The 21,322-nt window shown below is 34.9% G+C and overlaps 1 protein-coding gene across 1 annotated transcript in view; it reads right to left on the bottom strand.

Annotated features, from left to right (window-relative positions):
• USH2A (usherin) overlaps window positions 1-21,322 on the bottom strand; it is a 389,040-nt gene that overhangs the window by 278,282 nt on the left and 89,436 nt on the right. The window contains exons 15-20 of the mRNA XM_031595830.2: window positions 19,538-19,701; window positions 15,402-15,560; window positions 11,936-12,430; window positions 9,730-10,002; window positions 8,124-8,266; window positions 6,702-6,846 (exon numbers count right to left, since the gene is read on the bottom strand). Coding sequence (XP_031451690.2) covers window positions 6,702-6,846; window positions 8,124-8,266; window positions 9,730-10,002; window positions 11,936-12,430; window positions 15,402-15,560; window positions 19,538-19,701 — 1,379 coding nt within the window. The remainder of the gene's footprint in view (window positions 1-6,701; window positions 6,847-8,123; window positions 8,267-9,729; window positions 10,003-11,935; window positions 12,431-15,401; window positions 15,561-19,537; window positions 19,702-21,322) is intronic.

Raw genomic sequence — 21,322 nt, 5'->3', positions numbered from 1 at the left:
CAGCTTACATTGAAGTCATATATCTAAATATAGATGTTGCTACACAGGTCATTACAAACAAGCCTTTCCCATGTGTGCATGCACACACATGTACACAAAAATGAAGTTGGTAAGTAAAGAGCAGTTAATTTTGTTTTGTTTGAAATAATATCATTTTAGTTTTAGACTCCAAGACAGATGCCAGCATTTCACTCTGAACAGATGGTAATTCCATCTAATAGTGCATCTCTGTATTAGTAAGGTCTGTTGTGTATACAAACAGTAATAAACACTAGGTAAGGATCAAAATAAATTTTAATTGTTGACATTAAATTCTGGCAGACGCGGTTCTAAGGATACAATACTCTTTTCTCAAGTCTGTCAGGTTTACTAATACAACTGCTAAAGCTTTCCCATTCTCTGCCAGATTCTTATCCCAGAAATAACATATTTACAGCATGACTAAATTTAATAGGTTTACGTATGTTTGAGTAACTACTGCTCAGCATATCGTAGGGAGATATTTGAGGATCTTTCCACAGAACTCTTCAATTAGCCATTCTGAATCATTCACAATGGTAACAATACCAACAAGAATGCAATTTTTAATAATCCTTTATTTGCATTCGGAATGCACACATACAAATTGAAACAGAAATTCAAGGACAAAAGCATCAAGCCTGATTTTTATCATCTCAGAGTTTTCTTTACAGGTGAAATTACCTGCCTAGCTAGTGGTCATCCATTTCATTTTTGAAACAGTTCAGGGGATCCTGAGCTAGTCATAACATTTCTGACATGATCTTTTATTTCCCTGCTCTTCACAACAGCACCAGCCATTTAAACAGCAATAGTAAAAAAGTAATACTAATACCTATGGACAATATTTTAATTTTTTTTTAGAAAATTCTTTAAAGTCTGTTCTGGAATTCTCCACAAAACAAAAAACCTCACACCCCTAACATCATCAAAAGAAAGTTTAATAACATGGCTATGCTACAGTCATATTTCTTTAAAAATAGATGTACTACAGAGTATTTTTTAAAAATCGTGAAAAATATATTGCTTCCACCATATGGGACAACCAACGACTCACCAACCGATTTAAGATGCAGCATATTGAGCTGACCATATGTTACAGTGCTGTTGAATGGCTGAGTGATTCATGCCCGTCACATTCTAGTATATCAATTAAAGCTCCTTGAAGTCTGCATGATTTGTGTCTCTGTTATTAAACCCTGCTAATTCATCCCACTTACACATCTGTTATAAATCTCTAGGAGTGCTGCATGATTCATGGCAATCTGTGAGCATGGTACAGCAAATTCTTCTCCTTGTAATTAACAGTAAATTGTTTTACTGCCATGCAATGAATTTTTCAGTTATATTGCAAATGAACTCCTAAATGCACGGTTCTTTCCTAAGAACTGACTTATATCATTAGGCAATTAAAAAGTATTGCTTTGAACCAAAAGCTTTTAATCAAGAGAAGTACAACTTAAACATAGCTTAAAACCTTACGAATTTGACATAGAGGGAAAAGAACAAACTGAGCTATTTTTGAAGTACAGTGTGTTAGAAGGGGAGGAGAGGCAAATAACTTTTCAGTCCCTGCTATTTTCCTTAAACTCAGAGTATTTTAACTACAGCTTGCACACTTGGCAAGACAACTTTGAGCAGACACTGTTTATCTCAGAAGTTACCTAAGTCATCTGTCATTACCAAATTTCTCAGATTACTTTACACTTTCCTAATTGTAAAACAGTGTCTTTATTCTTGAAATAAATAATTGGATAATTAGCCAGGCTGAATCATCAGAGGATTCCAATGCTGTTCAAGTGTACTTGTCAAAGGTGAAGCAAATTCATTCCAGCTTTGCCTCTGCAGCTTTCTGAAGAGGCTTTGATTTTTTTTCCCCGTTACATTCTTGGCAGCAGCCTCAAATTCATGAGTCCATACATCAAGTCAGTAGTTTAACAACAAATGAAATTAAATTCAAAGAAGGGAAACTAATTGAAGGACAGCAACAAAAGTGTTTGGTAATGTGCTTTTTAATATGGCATGCCACATTTGCATGATAATTTTTCCTTTTTAGCATGGAGCAGAAAGTGACTAGCTTAATGAGGGATTATTCAAGACAGGAATGAACAAAATGCATTCATAACTAAGAACAAAGATTGTATTATGAAACGGAAACAGGCAACTGCCGAGAAGTAGCTGGATGATTGGTTTATGCATTATGAATAAAAAGATAGAAAAATATTTATATTAGTATTCACTAATGACTATATATACAAGATTGTTGTAATTAAAATTATAAATTAACATATTAAGAGTGCTTGTTTAATCACTTTGGGTCCTATTCACAATGAAGAGACTTATGTACATGCATGCAAAACAATCTGCGTTTTCAGGCCAGCAGCAAATGGACCTCACATTTCTCTTCTGCAACAAAGGAAAATATACATTACTAATTACCTGTTTTATGCGCATTTGTGATTTTAAAATTGAGGCATAGCATTTTGTAGACAGGTAGTCTATAGCAGGCATAAACAAATGCTATATTGACATGACAATGGGTTAAGGCTTTTGAAATGGGCTTGTCTGGACCTTATTCATGAATGGAAAAAAATGGACAAATTACTCAGATTAAAAGGGTAATCAAAAAGAAAATGACATCAAGGAGTGCAAGACAGCCCAGAAAGCCCATCAACATCATTACCCCAGTAAACCCAGAGGCAACTCCAAAGACGAATACAACTGCTTGAGAAGTCTGCCAAGAAGCCAGATGCAGCTGATGCTGGAAAAATATCTTCTACAAATTAGTTTCTGAATCCTATAATTGCCATCAAAAGCAAAGGATCACTAATACAATGTGCTGGGATAAATGGCAGCAATCACAAAGCCACACTTTGGTGTCTCTTAAAAAAAAGGCTTTTTAAATGAAGTTGGAAAAAATGAAGGACAAAGGAAAGACAAACTTAATTACAAGAAATAAGCTCAGTCACACAGTAGTTAATGAAACATAGATGTATAGATTGTTTAAAGCACACTTTGACAGATATAGAGAAGGGTAGGATAAGCAGTAGTACTGGTCCAAGCACTTGCATGGCTAATTCCATCCTGCTGAAATGTTCTAAATTAATGGGAATAAGAAAGCGTTTATCCACCTGACTGAAAAATTTGGAAAACTTGCATCTGGTAAATGCTGCAAAGACTAATGCAAATAGCTTTATGCAAACACATCATCAAAAAATCACTTCTAAGGGAACATGTCTTTCACTGTTACCAGTAGATGTAATTTTATTGATTTTGAGGTACCAGCTCAGAATCTTCAAAACAATGGAATATACATCTTAGTTTAATACTACGTCTGATCAAGAATGTATGATTTGAGACCTGTGAAGCCAACTATACATATATTCGCGACTGAACATGACAAAAAAAAGTTCTGTTATTGTCCTGTCACCTTCTCTTTGTGTATCCAGGATGGGTTAATTCCCTTCTTCCATTATCTTGACATACTTAAATTTTTCATCCTATACTGCACTACCTTGAAACACTGATCTACCAATGCTTCTTACCATCTTAGGAGCCTGTCAAGAACCAGGCATTTCTGTGCAAATTCTTTTATTGATCACACTTCCTTCCTATTTATTTTCCTTGTTCCATTTACATTTGTGAAAGCTTCCATCCAGCTTTATTATAAAATAACTTAAATAGTACAAATTCTATTTTGTTTACTTAACTCTCTCCCTCTCCTTACATTCTTCTAGGTCAAATGTCATCTTTTACAACCATTTACAAATGATCATGACTGTACATACTGGTAAAAGGGAAATTTTTTGTCAATCTGACAGACACAAGTATGCGTATGGTTGATTTTAACTTTTTTTCACTCTCCCCAGCTAAGCTACTCATGAGATATCCCTGGTACAGACACATACTGAACCACATTAGAAGGGATCTGCTTGTTAAAATAATTCAGACACAAAAATCAATTTAAGTTTACTCCAAAAGACTTCTCACTAGAAGTTCAGCATACTGTTACTGCTGCTCCTGTAATCTGCAGAAATCTTTCTTTACATCTTACATTCTACCTCAAAATCTTACTATACTTCCTCAGCCTTTTTGTCTCCAGCAATATGATGGCATTGTTTGTCTGTATATTTGCTGTATTACACCATATAAAAAGCATGTTGCCAGTGAAATTATCCTAACAAACGAACAAAGGTTTATATTAACTTGAGATTTCTAGGCACTGGCAATTTTGAAAGCAACTCCCCTACTAGTTTACCTCAGGTGGCCATGCCAAAATTATAGCCATCATGAGACCCACTGATATAAATGCTCTACATGATAAATTATATAAATGGAAGGGTTAGAGATGATTTTCCATTCTCCTCCTCAAGATCAGAGGTGAAGAACTAATATAATTTAGTATAAGCTCAAGTCCAACTTGGAGCACAGTTCCAAGCTCCTGGACTATTATGGTGTGCGGGAATCATTATGCTGGAGCACATTTCAGTAGAGACTTCCTCCAAAATCCCCCTGTGCCAGGACATGGAGGGCGAGTAGCACACAACCAGGGAGATGGTCATCATGCCAGGGAGACATTTCTTCACGAAGAAGAGCTCCTCAACAGGCCTAGGAAGGCAATTTTAATTTCATTTTGCACTGTTCAGTGACATAAAAGGCTATTAATGGACTAAGATTCAATCATCTGTTTTCACAAATAACAGGACTGGCTTTTCTTAATCATTTCCCAAGTTCAAACATCCTTTAATCAAATGTCATCACAAAAGTATTTTTAATTTTCTGTGAAACTACAGATTTCCAATACTTCCCAAAATTGAACTTATACACAGAAACTGGAGGTTGTTAAACAAATGAAATGAAAAACGTGAACAAAAGATCAAACGGCATGTAAAATTTAAACGTTTTACTCTTTGTCAGAATTTAAGACATTGCATTAATATGCTTTAAAAACAAAACGGAAACCCATAAAGGACTCTGCTTTCAAGGCCTACCATAGCAAGCAAGAAATGCTACTCTGCAAAACAGCTAACAAATTAGGATGTGTTTGTTATTCTATTCTGCATTCTTCTGTCCTATTTAATCTGAAAGGACTCTAAGAATTAACACAACCATGGAGGAGGTAGTCATAAACAAGCTGTCAAGCATAACTAAGCTATCGTTTCTGATTCTTTCTAAAAATGTATAAATGCAAAGTTGGATCACTTGTAGTAATAAGGTGTGTCATTTAGGTCACACCTTTGTTTCCATGGTTATCAACTTAGACTGGACCTCTGTTTCTTACATGGCTATGTGCTCTGAAATAAAGTTATACAAGACACTGTAGCTGAGCAGCTTGAAACTTTGTGAAGCTTCAGTGTACAAAATCTTCATATTAACATTTCAGGAAGAGAGAAGACTGACAAAGCAATCTTTGCTCTCAGACACAAAAAGATGTACAATGAATCAAGGAACACAACAGGAGGCATCTTCCCCTTGAAAACAAAAGGAAAAGCAATTAAACTGACTAAGACTGAGGGCATAGAGGATGTCATCTCAGTAGCCTACACTCCTTCATTTCATGTATATAAGCCTAGATATTTACTGTCTTCGAGCTACTCATTTCCTGTCTGGAAGCTCCTGTATCACTTCACTGATTATAAAAAGGACCTTTGATGGAATTCAGAAAACCTCAATACAGTCCATGAAGCCTATGAAAACATTCTGCACATCAGAAATTTTCAGATTTCTTTCTTACAGGAAACCAAATTTAATAAGACAGATAATTTCAAAGATCATAATCACAACCACCATATGATAGCTACACTAAATGCTAAACTGCAAATGGTAATATTGTGAAAATAATTACTGCATTTTAAACGCCTATACAAAAGGAAACCATAATGTTAAGTAGTCAGCAGGTAGGTCACCAGCATGACCTAACAACTTTTCTCTCAAAAACTTCTTGATCCTGGGACACAAATGTCAACCTCTTCCTCAAAGGAAATGCAAGCTTCCTTCCTCTCTGTTCTGTATGAATCCTTACTTTATTCTGAATTTGTAGGAAGTTAGTACACTAGAAATTCCCTGATGTGGCTGAAATTAGCCCAGAGACTGAAATTTTTTTTAGGTTGCACAGCCACAAGTATGCAGCTTATTAATATCACTTCTTTAGGAAAGAATATACATACATATCAGCAAGATATCTTAAATTTCAGGGGTTAAACAAGCATTTTGAAAACAGCAGACCTCAAATTTTGACACAGAGATATGCTACGTAGCTATGTTAGTCATGCACAAAAATCGTACAACTCATTGTTTGTGGATTCATCAAGGCACCACATAGTACACATTTTGCATGCCTTGTTATGCAAATGAGACAGATTAAAAATACAGCATCAGAAATGAATGAATGAGCTCCATAACATTTATGTACAGTTACAGCTTAATGAAACAGGTTAACATATATATATCCATATGTATATATAACTTGCAGTTGAGAGTATACATATCCTATTGCCATAATGTACCTCAAACGTTTGTTGAAAAAATTTTGTTTTGAATCTCTCAAGGTAAAGAAATAATAATTAAGAAAGTCACTATGTGTTAATACAACATCTATTCCTGACACTCTGCATCAGATCACGATCATTTAAATGTTATTAAAAATTGCGTGTCAGATTTGCATTTAGATATTGTTTCCTTACCAGCTGCCAAAGTTCGCCCCATTCCTGGCTCACTGGTAACACATCCAATTTGATTGCAGAGTGTAATAGTGAAGTTGTATGTCCTGTATGGTTTTAATCCTGTTGCTATATAGGAAAATTCATGAGCTTCAGCTATATGTAAAACCTGCCAAGCAAAGAAATTAGAAGGTAACAACTGGTTAACAATATTAACGAATAGGAAGGAAAATAAGATATTTGTCTCTGAATTTTCAGATTCCTTCATTTGTACGCGGAAAGCTTGCAGAGACCAATTGAGGAAAAGGATTATTTTGGAAAATCTTAACAAGCTAGGATTTAAACAATAATACTTCCCATCACACTGTTTTATGAGGTGATAAGACAGGTCCTGAGTAGATAAATGAGGAAACAAAGTTATTGCCTCATAAAACTGTGTGGTGGTGCAGTTATCACTACAAACTGTACAGCTACAATCCTGGTGATGAGGATGACACTATGAAGGGGCAAAATCTGACCAAGCATGGAATGACATAGTTAAGAGGCGTTGGGAGGAATGGGAATAACTATTGCCTACAAACCTTTGAATCTGCTTCATTTGAAATATTTCAAGTTACTAGTTATAGGGAAAATATGTAAGATGTTGTATCTTGGATAACTTCTTTATCAGATGATTATTTACACTAAAAATCTTGCCAGCCTGAGATCAGAAGCAATTCACAATTGTCTACTGTGTCAACAGCTGTAAAAGTGAGGTAAAATAATGTAACCCCCATTTTATAAACAAACAAGCTGAGGCCAATCTGTGGTAACACTAAAAGCTGAAATTCAGTTCTGAGCTAGGAAGTACAGTATCAGAGCATCAGTTCCACTCCTACACTCTCATCATCTAAGATGTTTCTTTGCTCAATCCTCAGCTTTTAGCTTACTATTACTGCTGTGGTATTTGTTTTCCAAATCCAGTCACTCAAAAATAATAAGATCATTTTAAAACCTTTTGTTCAGCTATTATAAATTTGTCTCTCTGCTATTTTAGGTTTTCCCAAAGACTTTTCCCCTTTTTTATGCAGGGACCCAGACAGTTATCTTTTTAATGTAAGAATGGTCTCCTCAAAACAACATGTCTTTAAGCATTTTAGCAAATGTAGCAATATAAAAAAAGTCAGACTTTGCAAAGATCAAGATGAATGTTGTTCAGACTGATCCCTCAATTTTGAATCTCAATCACTAGTGAAAACAATTCCAGGAATACAACTTTAAACCCAGGAGTAATGTATAACATTACAAAGCAGTCAAGATAAATTGAGAGGTAAAAAAAAACTTGCATCAACGTATATATCCAAATATAAGGAAAATAAGTCAGGAAAACACCAAGGAAAATGTCAAATTTTATCATTTCTCTTACTTACTAAAACTTACTTACTAAAACTTACTGTAAAACCATACCTGGGAAAATGTTTGTTCAGTCAAACTGATGCTGTATCCCATCACTTCTCCTCTTGATAAATTATCTTCAGGTTTTTTCCACGATACATTGAGGGAATATGGGGAAAGAGGAAATACTGATGGAGACGGCATGAACAATGGAGCTGAAATCAAATACAATAACATCTATAAAATAATGCAAATTGTAATGCAACACTTCACACAGTATTTGTAAAACATGATTTCAGGTAGTCTTTTCTAATCAAATCCCTTTTTAGCCACATTTTCGAGTCTAACTAGAATTTTCCTATTATTTTAATAGACATTAAAAGTACGTAATTCCCTTCTTTTCTACTGGCCACAGATGCAGAAGAAAACTCTGCCTATGTCTTCAAAGAAACACTAATACACACAAGTCCAAAACCCTTCAGCAGGAAAGTAAGTACACAGAGATGAAAAAGTCTTCAACAAAAAACTTCATGCAACCTGGGAAAAAACTGATAAAAGCAAAAAGTGTTCAATACTTCAGCATCTTAAAAGCTATTTTGTTTGCTAGGCCAGTTTGAAATTAACGTGTCTCTCACTTCCTACAAAACAGTTCCCTTGTCTTCCATAGCTGAATCTGTAAAAGGATTGTTTGCACTGCAGTTAAATCCCCACCTGATTACTTTGTAATAATAGGATACCAACTCGCAGTGCTTCTGTTATGTACAAACAACCACCTTAATGGACCTCTTTCCAAACACAATTTAACACTTTTATAACATATAGTATTTAAGAACAGATAAGCACAAAGATTCATTCCAAAAGGGGAATTAGTTTAGCCAACTCATCTTCAGGAGCAAATGATTGAGGACATGATTTTCACACTTTTGGCAAACAAAAGCAACAATCATGTAATGGAGATATTTAATTGCAAAACAGAGGCCATATCAGACTAAAAAAGTTAGATTTCTGATTCTGAGCTGAAATAAGTAGCTGCTATTTCAGAATAATAATTGAAATGGCAAACTGTTTCGAAAATCGGATAAAAGAGGTTAAGAGTAGTCGTAAAATGATTCTCAAAATTTCTCAAAAATAAATAGTTCATATTACAATAGTTGGTCTCCACACAGGCTTACGAAAAGCATCAAATATTATATTCCTGAAAAAGTTGCTGTTTAAAGTTCTTCGAAAAGACTGTTTTCTAAATTATGAAATCCTTCTTGCAGGAAAACAATTTGAAGATCCTACTTGGACAACATTCATGATTCGTAACAACTGTTAATACACTAGAAACAGATCTATTCTGTCACAGATGTCTTTTTCCTCTTACAAAACAAATACAAAAAAAACCCAGGGAAAACAGCAAAGAACTCAAATGCTGCTTGGCAGATTTCGCATCTTGCAGTCTTGAAATTTTCAAGTGACATTTTTAAGAACATAAAATTATGTCGAACAAAATGGTTTTTTTGCTAAGCATGCTGGATTATGAGATAAACTGAATTTTGCTTTAACTAGTTTAAAAAGTTCTCAATTTTAATCACTCCTGAACACATTTTGATGAAAAAAAGCATGAGACTTTACAGATATATTCTAATGTATTTTTCCTCTACATTTTAATGAAAAAACTTAAACCGATACTTACCAGCTTCTGCTGTTCGTCCTGATATCCAATCTGAAGTTACGCTACCTGCCATGTTTACTGCTAACACATAAAACTCATACTCTGTGAATGGCTCAAGGTCAGAAACAGTGGTACTGGTCTGTGGTGGAGCTAAGGCATTTTCATTAGCAGACTCCAGAACTGGTTGAGGGCTGAGCCATCCACTGCTTTGGAAAACACGAATTTCAGGAGGAGGTTCGTTATCAAATGGTTTTAATTTTTTTCTCATATAAAGTTCATATCTTATAATTATACCTAGGGAAGAAAAAGAAAGAAAAAAGTCATCATAGAATCACAGAATGGCCTGGGTTGAAAAGGGCCTCAACAATCATCTAATTTCAACCCCCCTGCCGAGGGCAGAGTCGCCAACCAGTAGACCAGGCTGCCCAGAGCTGCATTCAACCTAGCCTTAAATGCCTCCAGGGATGGGGCATCCACAACCTCCCTGGACAACCTGTTCCAGTGCATCACCACCCTATGAGTGAAAAACCTTCTCCTGATATCTAACCTAAACCTCCCTTGTCTTAGTTTAAAACTATTCCCCCTTGTCCTATCACTATCAATCAGTGTAAACAGTCATTCCCCCTCCTGTTTATGAATAAAGTAATAGGGAAAAAAATTGCATTTAATCTGTTTCTGCAGTGCTATTAAAAGAACAACACTGGTACAGTTGAAGCCCTAACAATTAAAGAGTTAATATCATAAAACTTAACGAACAAAATGTCTTACAGGATAAATCACATACATAAACCTCTGTAATTTATCAGCCAAACACTCTAGTATTTCTTGCATTAAGCTAATTTCTCCTTCATACAATTTGGGCATTTGATAAAAAACACCTGAATTAAGAGAACTTTTTTTTTTTTATATAACATAAGAATTTTGAGTGACTGTTAAATGCTAATCTTTCAGAATCAGCTACAGAATAGTGGTGGTACATGTGGGAGATTTCCATCAGAATAAACTTTTTACTCATTTGGGAAGAATCTCACTCCTTTGGAAAAAAACTTCTTCATTGTGCTATGAAGAGATACATGACCTCAAGTGGATCTAGGAAGCAGCCTAGCTCCAGCAACAGAGTGCAAGAGAGCTGAGAGATTTTCAAAATAAGAGACATAATGAAGTCAGGAGATAGATAATTTCTGTAATATATCCATGCATGAAATCTGAGAGGTGGTTTAGGAGAAAAAAACTCCTCCCTTGTCTTTTACTAAGTCCTACAAATCTAACCCAAAATTCAAAAGAAATGTAAAACTTCCTGTGAAGGCCATTGTGCACAAATAAAGGCTGTGAAGGAAAGCACATATCTCTCATGATTTATATTAAGATGCAAGAATTCACAGCAATTTTCAAGACCCTTATAGTAAGAATAGCCTCTCTAAATACTTAGAAGCACTCTTGTGCAGGCATTCTCCCTGTCTAACCTGTTAATAGCTGGCAAGTAAGATATTTGAAGAGCTCCCCATACAGCTCATTTTGGGAATAGAGAAATATATTCATTTTGTGAAGATACAAAAAGATTTGTTTTAGCATGTATAAATATCCGTGCCTGTAAATGCAAGTTCACAAAGCTCAACTGCACGTATATTGAAAGATAAAGTGTTCACTAGTAAAATCTGTGGCATCACAAAAGTATCCTACAACATCTGTGTTCTCAGATTCAAAAACCTAAAATATTATTAGGCAAGTTAAACCAGCAACTCTTGGCAATGGCCTAATCCCTAACAAAGTTACATTGGTAATAGAATTAGTTACTACACATGACGGATGGTTTTAAAGCAGACTTCTCTGTTAATCCTTAGATTTGTTTTTCATAACTATTGCCTGCTTATTTATGCTTTATATGGCAACACTGTCACATCTGTCTGAACTCAGCAATCTGGCAAATTAGGAAAAAATTAATTTTACTGTAGATATTTAACTGTGATTTTTTGTTGCAGCAGATGCCACTAAGGGCTCAATCCTGGATCCAACACATTTAGTTGGGACTTTGGACTCCAAAGTAAAAAATAAAAATAAAAACAGACTCTAGAAATACATTTAATGGCATCAGACAGGCAAATTCAGATGATGCTTTACCTTATTCCCAGTTTATGTCACACAGATTAGAATAGTCTAACCCGATCCGCAAACACATTTGTCTTTCTTTGCAAAATCTTTGATTGATGAAAATAAATATATGTCCTACCATTTGGTTTCTCAGGTGCTGACCATTCCACAGACAGTTCTGTAGAGCTGATGTTTTCTATCACCGGTGGTTGCAGACCTTCTGGAGGAGCCTGTGCAGTAATTACTGTCACTGGCTGGCTCTTTAAGCAACCTCCACTAGTACAAGCTTGTACAGAAAAAACATACTTTGTAAATGGCATGAGATTCCAAATAATTGCTGAAGTTTCTAAGCCTTCATACTGGCCACAAGGCTGAAGATCAACCAAGACAGTACACGTCAAAATGTATTTTTCTATGGGCCCAGAATCATTTGAGGGGGTTGTCCAGTAAAGCAAAGCAGAGTGGTGACTAACAGGAAAGATGGGATTTAAATGCAAGCTTCCTGTAGGTGTCCCAGACTTTGTTCTGTACGTCACCGAGGCACTTCTAGTAAAACCATGTATATTGCTGGCTTGGACATAGTAGGAATAGAAGGTATATGGAGATAAAGCAGTATCGATGAAGGTATGAATACCTAAAACAAAAAGGTGAGAAAATTTTCAGTCTAGCGCATTGAAAAATAAACCTTATTTTGCATCCTTAAAGTCTCTCCAGCAAGCTCAAGGTGTAAGATATTTCTGCATGTTTGCTCTGCTTGAGATCTCTATGACTGTTGTAACTTCTCAACTTCCAATTTTAATATTCCACTGCACATGGGCATCACTAGAGAAATAATACTTCTGCAGAATTTCTCCTAGTTCCTGCTTTAATCATGCAGACAATTAATGCAATTATCTTAGTAATTGTTTGCTTGGGAATAATCCCTTAAAATATAAATTGGCACTAATGTTAATGGAGCTGATATAGAAACAGAATACAAAACCATTCTGTGAATTTTTACACCTTTGTTTTTTCATTTATTTTATAGCCTAAGACCAGATCTTTCACCTTTCTCTGTCTTCACTTTCTCACTTCCAAAATAGTGCTTAACATTTCCTTTGTAAAGCACTTGATATTAGATAGAAAATGAAACAGAAGTGCAAATAATTATTTAAAAGGTACAATCTGAAGTTTGTATTTACTTTCCTCACTCTCCATTACTCTAGACAAGCTTTATAGCAGCCATGACCACGAATATCTCCTGAGCAAGCCACAAAATAAGTTATGCATCTTGGTCTATGGCCAGCCATGGCATGATATGAATTTCTACATGATTAATACCACCCATGGTTTTCTTCAGTAAATAGTGAACAGTGAGCAACTGACTACATGCTAGAGCATGAATGCTCTTAAGCTTCTTCAAAGCAAATGGAGCGGACACAGCTATTCTAAGTCCTCTCTGAAGATCTGCACTGGCAAGACAGTTCTGGGTGCAACTTCATAACAATCAGAAAATAATTTGTAATGTTAACTACTCATACCATAGCACAAAAGCAGCAGTGGCAGCTCACTAATTCCTCACAGTGCTTCAGCAGCACAGAGTGATCACAAAACTTATTACTGGAGTTCAGCAGTAAAGAGATCAGGCAATCTCTGATACTTTAGGCAAGTTTCCAAAATAGTAACCACCAATGCTGCTGCTGGGGCCGTGATATCTGTGCGCATTGCAAGACTTTGGATTGAAACTGGCAAGATTATTCAGTGCTGATCAGCAACTAATCACTATCCGGTAAGCTTTATTTCAACAGGAGTACAGGTTAGATAAAACTGGATAAAAAATAAAAATTGAAGGTTCTACATTTCTTGGGCAAACAACCTACCATCTACAGAGCAACATTTTTAAGTAATTAGGATCACTGTGATTAGGAGTTAGAACCAGAAGTAACTTTGCTTTTCAGCCACATTTTAGAGGAAGAATTTCACATTATCCTCAAGACAGATTGATATATATTAAGCCTCTGATTTGAGAGAAGTTAATCAAACATTGTTTTAATTAGTCATTTCGCGATACTATCAACACAATCTCCAAGAATAATCTTCTAAATTAGTCTGATTTTCCATGTAAAGTTCAATGTTTCTATAAAACTCTCTTTTGCTTATAAGATAATGTTTGTCCAGATGCATTCACAGAGCGTTTCATGTGCATTACAAATTCTATGTACACTGAGAAAAAAGTAAAAAAAAAAGCAATATCAAAAGTTCCTGATGACATTAACAAAATATTTTATGGTATTCATATACACCAGCAGAGGAATTTACATCACTAATAAGATGGATTGCCAGAAAATGTAAAAAAAATTCCTTTTAAATCAAATAATTGTTTTCACAAATTAAAAATTTTGTTACACAGAAATATGTTCATCTCATTCATTATCCAGCTAAGCACATTCAGAATTTTTTACTCTCGATAAAGTATGTAAGTGCAGTTACGAATTAACATCATCAACAATGTACTCTGAGTTTCAAGTACATTACAGAACAGAGACTTATGACAGCAAAATATAATTTTGAAATAACTTCCTACTTTTACTCTACTCATATTAAAGGAGTTGACATATTTTCTATTAGCACTACAAACTTTTTGTAATGATTCTATCCTGTCACTTGATCCCATGCATTTCACATCTTTCTTCACAGCATTATACTACAGTGTCCAAAGTCAAGCATAAGCCACACACAGCAATCAATTGTAACAAAACAGAATGAACCAGAATATAAAACGAACAGAAGAAAACATTTTGTAAGCCAAACAATTTGTCCTTCCACTGAAAAAAAAAACTACTTTTCCCTTATATTACAGGGTAAGTATCAATAATGAGAAAAACTCAACTTCTTTAAAGCACTAATGCTCCACTGGAAGGAAAATGCAACAAAGCAGCTGCAAACTGGGAAATCAAAGTCTAGCTATATTAAAACACACCTGTCCTTTTAAAAAGCACTTGTATACAGTATTACATAAAAACAGGATCCAAATCCATCTCCTTTTCTTTGATAAGAGGATCAATACTAGCACAAAATGGCCTTTCCAGTTATGACAGAGTGCCAAATCCTTGAGGACTGCCTTCTGAGGATCTCTTTGCAAGCCTCAACATGAGAGAAGTGGTGCTGCAAAAGGCAAATCAGGAGCTACGCTGATAGCTCAACAGAAGGTGCTAAAAGTTAGATCTCAAAAAGCTTTCCTAATCTGTTAACAGTTTAAAAACAGGAGGATGAAAAAATAAAAGAGTTTAAGCATTTTATGGGAACTTCCATTCACTCTAATTCTTTATTCAGAATTTTAGCAGCGCCTCTCTTAGACTTTGGAGCCTATATGTTCTTGCACAGAATGCTTTTAGTAAGTTTGTTCATTTAGATAGAAAAGTAAAAAAAAAAAAAATCATCTGTTTTGTATGACTCACCTTGCTTATTTTAGACCAGAGTGCTTGTTTCTTTCAAGGAAAAATAATAAAGAACAACCAACTAAAGAAAGACAGACTAATGTATTCAAAACCAAAAAGATTGATGATGACAAACCAGAAACAAGAAAATTTATACATACATTTAAAGCAGTATGCACAAAAACTTACTATAAGGGTAGTAGTCTTCAGCTGTATAGATTTCAGCCTCATCCCTATACAACAGGTAAATAAGGCGGTTAGAATTTGGAGAGTCAGGGGAATTCCATGAGAGACTGATAGCAGAGGAATTGAGAACTTCTCCTGTAGGAGGCGGTTGCTGGAATGGAGCTACAACACATACAGAAACAGAGTAATTAACAACCTAAGTAATGACCACACAAATAAATTACAACAAAAAGAAAGTGGTACATAAAATATAGTTCTCTTTAAGCTTTTTTTTCTTTAAATAAAAGCTTTTATAGAAGCATACCTTCATTTAGGAAAGACTTCAAAATAAGTTGAACTGAGCCATCCAAATGGTCTCCATGAAAGCTATTTATCTGAGTACAGACTTAAATATTCAAACCAATGGCAACTACTAATAATTCCTACCTCTTCCTACCTCCAAATTATAGCACATATACCACAATTTTCCAGACTCTTCCTTTTTTTTTTCTTTTTCTTTTTTAATGTTTCAAAATCTCTATAAGGAGGAACATACCTTTGTTTATCTGGTCTTTTTTTTTTTTTTTCAAGGATTAATTCCATTTTAGTATAGACCAGAAATAAACATCTTCTAATAGAATAGAAATGGAATCTCTAACAAAGTACATACATTACTAAAGTGTTACAATAAGCCTATCTAATTAAGTGACATAAAACAATGGGGCAAATTGTGAAGTTTATTAAAGCAATTCACTTCTATTTATTTCAGTGAAACTTAAATCAGTGAGAGTGAGGCATCTTAACATTTTAAGAAATAGATTTGAGATTCTTATTTACCAAAATATTACTCCAGCATCTCCATTAACTTTGGAAAAAGTGCTACTTAATTGCACAATTATCAATAAAGAAAAAAAAAGCCTGGAAATCACTACCCAAGACTCACAGAATTAGAAAGAGAAATAAAAGTTTTTCCTATGTCAATATTAGAAACATATAGCTTCTTATTCATTTTTCTCCATTTATAAACTATCATCTAAATTATCATATAAATAATTACCGTATAAATAATCATCTAAATTATGTGGATATTTGTTTAATATGTACAGTTCAAGAAAGCATAATTAAAAATCTATTCAGGCAAACTAACAGAGGAAAAGAAGCAAGGAATGAAGCTGACATGAGAATGACATGAGTACACAAGTGATAGTTGTAGAGAATTATGCTGATGGGTCTTATTACGTATGGGTTTTTACTATATACCTAAAATAACAGTTGAAATTCCTTATTTAAAATAAAACAATGAAAAATCCGTTTCCTACTGAGGTCTATCAGCCAAGAAATTGCAGAAAATATTTCAAGAGTTCATTGGATTGAAGAGAGCATAATCTTTGTCTACCATTAGAAAGAATATATTGTTCCACTGAAAATCTACAGCTCTTGATTTCAGCTGAATTAGGAAGTGAATATATGCCAAAATGTCTACAGCAATCAAGATTAAGAATCCTAAATCCATTACGTTTTTGTTTTTGTCCATGTAATACATGCGCAAAAGATTAAAGAAACCAAACAAATGTACCAACATAACTTTCTCTGTCTTCAGTCACTCACTACCGCACGTTGTTCCCACAGCTGCTGTTTTACATTTTTAACATGTAATCAAAATACTGTATTTCAGATCCGTTTCTACTGAGCATCTAAGATACTCGTGAGCAAAAAAAAAAGTGAAAAAAGGTCTTTATCTTAAAAAGTGTTAGCTTTACAATGATAGCAACTTAGATTTGCACCTGTAAGTGAAGACAAGTAATAATATGTATCAACAAAATACTGTGCTACAGCAGTAAAAAAAATCACACATACCAAAGCAGGGCAAAGCTCCACTTCTCCGCATAATGCATGAGGGCTGCTCTGAAAGTAGTGCCTCTTATTTTATTATGTTGGCCCTCGACATCAAAGGCAGATGTTGGTGGTATGGCAGTAGAGACCAAACCTTCCCAACAGTGTTCCATTACATGCTACTGCCATGTAATAGATGGCAGAGGGGCACTCTCACACAATGGCATGTGACAAGGAAGTGTGTATGAAGCAAGGAGTGTCAATGAATTTCTCCATGCAAAAGAAATGGCACCCACTGACAATCATTAACACTAGCTGAGTGGATGTGAGCACAGTGAGATGGTAGGTGGTGCATTTCAGCAGTGGCAACAGTGGCCTGAAAGACACGCCTCGGTCTGCATGGCCATGCAGATTTTTATAAACACAGCATGCAGGCTCTTGTTCATTGCTGGCAAAAATGAATAGCAAATGCTAGTGACTACACTGAAAAACAGCGTTTTGTAGCTTTGAATTTTCTGTATCAAACAGTGCTATTGTGGTCTTTGCATCTGTTGTCATTTCCATGGGAAAAAAAGTAAGAGGCATTACTTTCAGAGCAACTTAAGTAGTTTGGCATTAATATTCAAAAGACAGCAATTGCTATATCACTTATGTCCAGAAGAGGACTCTGCTTGTCATTTAGAATACAGCCTGATGTATTTTTCCAACAAAATCTATTTTATTATATTATGTCATGTTATTATTAATCAATTTTATAGTTGAATTGCAATTGACCTTTATCCAATGTATATCTCAACATAAATAATTAGATTGGTTTATGTTTTTAAAGCACTTTGAAGATGAATAACATCACAGAAATCGCCATGTATTATTATTATACGTACAAATGAAACTTAACATTTTTGTAAAGAAACAAACAAGCTAACTACACGTAACGTAAGAAACAGAAGAAAACTGTTTTTAACAACAGTCTTGGAGAACTATCACCTCTGGAAACAGGTCTGACTCTTCACTCTATTTATATTATTGTGCATTCTGCAATTTGCAATACACATTATTTGAAATTCAAAGGTATTTACAGTTCAAATTCAAGCAGAAATAAAAGCGTCTCTGTAAATAAACTCTTTGTGCATATACATATCTGCTTGCAAGTCTATAGTACACATCTATTACTAAGATATATCACATGCAACTTCCTACGCAGAATACATGTCATGAAAGAAGATCAAGAAACACATAGAAATTGCTTGGAAACACCTAAACCTGTTGTTGCATTACACGTGGCTTCTTGTGCTAACTCACAATACAACCAGTCATGCCATTATTAATTAGGTCTGCTGATGGAAGTTACCAATTACCATCTCTAGAGTACCTCATTAAGTGGTTATGAGAATTTTTAAGACTGAGCTTTTAACTGCATATGACAGTCGAGTGTGCCACAACAATGTAGAACAACTTTTTCATTCTTAGCACAGGTCCCAGTCACAGACTTTGTCATTGTATAGTATCATCCTCAAAGCTTGGAATTAAAGACAACTCAAAAAATGAGTTTCCTTATTACATATAATGGTTTTCCTCTCCTTTAAAACCCCTGCCATCAAAAAGACAATGCACCACCAGTGAGCAATGTAAACATTTCATTTTGACACAAAGTCTTGCCACCTCTTCAAATCCAGATTCACAGCAAGGACAAAAGAACAGATGTTTAATTGCAGTATGACTCTTTACACTTCATGATCAGGCCACCAGCACAGCACTAGCCTAACCTCATACACTCCAGTTCACAATGCTCTGATCATATCACATATTTTCCCAAACTGACTGAAAAAAAAGCTGCATGAGGAGATGGACAGAGTTATTCAGTGACTGAAAAAAAAGCCGCACTGAGGACCAGATTTTTAATTAGCTACAAATTTTCTGTTTTTTAGACCTTCTGGAGGCAGGTCTTCTGATTCCTGTCAAAGGCAAGAAAAAAAGGCACTACACTGTAAGTTGTACAAATATTTTTGCATTCATGAGATTAAAAGGAGAATTCTGTCTTTGTCATTGAAAAGAAAGCAGTAGAAAGTGGAAGGCACCTATGGGTTACCTCTCAAGTGGGTTAGATAAGCAAGTATAGGCTGCATGCGTGACATGGAGCATTCTGTACATGCAACAGAAAATGTTCCTAAGATACTGACAGCAGAAAATACAAACTTACGGGGCAAGAAATATGGAGGAAAAAGAGTCAAACCCAGTTTTAGTAGTGATGAACTAATTTTACACTTCTTAATTCAATAAATAAGCATCAATTTGAAAGACGCTTTTAAGGCCTTACATCCACTTACTTTTACTGCAGCCAAATACGTTGTGGACATCCAAATTACTGGCATCCGGAACACAGTTGTCACATTTCAAGCCAGTTACAAATTGTTTACAAACACATTGTCCAGTAACAAGATGACAAGTACTACTAATGGCTCCTGCAGGATGACAATTACAGTGCTGACATCTATAAACAAAAGCAAACCAAGGAATTGATCAAAACACATTAACACTTCAGTTAAGCACAGTAGGGTTTTGTTTAAAAGATTCTTGTGTGACATAATGAAAAAAATCATAAAAAGTTAAGTAGCCTGAGACACAGCAGAAAATCCATTAGCCTAAAAGAAATAATTTTTAAAAGTTACACACATTAAAAATTAAAATCTCAATGCCAGAATGATATTTTGATCTATATGAAATCTGCTCAGAATTAAAGCTCTATCAAATGCATAGTAATATTTTGTAATAACTACATTACGCACTCAGTCCTGCAGTGCTTTCATGTACAATCTTTCTAGCACAAACAAAGTTTAGGGTAACACATGCAGTCAGTTTTCCTGGTTCCTGCACAAAACAGGACATCTGTTTTAATGAAAGCCTGGTTTTTGCTAAAATGAGAATAAGTTTAAACAGAAGCAGCTTGAAGTTGCAAAAAAAAAAAACCACCAAAAAACTAGCAAATAAAAGAAAAACAATGTGAAGACAAATGCTGAGAAAATCAAAGTAAGAGAAACGTGGATATTTTAACAGAAAGCTCATTTTATTTGCTGCCTGAAAGACAAAACTGAAAATAATTGAATATTTAACTAGATGGTTAAATTAATCTATATGTTTAATAAAAATAAATAAAAGCATCTGTTCATACAAATACCAGATATCAATTCTGTAAATCTTCCTGGTAAAAATAGAGCACTTTCTGGAATAATTTTTGTGTTGGCTTTTGCATGTGGGACCTCTCATGGTCAGCTTGATTTTCACTTGGTATACTGTTTACTTATTGACACACATTTAAAGCAGGAAAACCAATGTCTGATTATACAAATATTCAAAGGCTTGCAAAATCCCAGAAATTAAGTAAAGCATTTATTCCTTACTTCAAATACTATTCTTCTACTCACTAGAGACTGCCATTATTAGTCATAGCAATAGAAATTAACAGTGGCAAATAGAACACTGCACTTTAAAATATAATTAAATTGAGATTTAGGAGAAATGAACTGAAAATATTTCGTAAAATCATGAGCTTGGAGAAATTTTGGACTGTGCGGTACAGCCAAAACACACTGGAAAATCTACACTTCACTCTTGTCCTAAGCTGCAAAAGTCCCATATTCACACACAAGCAGCATCGGTCTTAAGAGAATCTTAAATTATTACAGGTGCTAGATCCCAAGATGTCTCTGAAAGAACCCAAGGGAGAGGCAGTCATGCCACATCCACTCTGTTAAGATTAGACTAGAGTTTATTTTCTAATGTTCTTCCGTTGGTCAGTTTCACCAGATATGAGGAGATAAGTGGTGGTGCCTTTACACAAGTTACTTCACTATTTTTACAGTCATACCATCACCTTGGTCTATCTCCTTCTGTCTGTAAGGAGGCAGAAGGGAAAGTGAGTTCAGTTGTGACTTAGGTGTGGGCTTTATAAGGCAAGAGAAAAAGGAAGGGAGGGTGAAAAGTGTTTTCGCATTAGGACAAAAAAATTCAGGTCAATAATCAGTGAAATAGACATTAAATGTGACAGATTTTTAAACAAGTTTAAGAAAACTCTTCACATATATTTCCTACCCATCACAGAGCTCTCCATATTA

The sequence above is a fragment of the Phasianus colchicus genome, chromosome 2 (genome assembly GCF_987193195.1).
Source record: "Phasianus colchicus chromosome 2, bPhaCol1.hap1.1, whole genome shotgun sequence".
In the NCBI taxonomy this organism is placed as follows: domain Eukaryota; kingdom Metazoa; phylum Chordata; class Aves; order Galliformes; family Phasianidae; genus Phasianus; species Phasianus colchicus.
The sequence above is the reverse complement of the archived record's forward strand: the minus strand, read 5'-3'. Positions and strand labels throughout refer to the sequence as shown.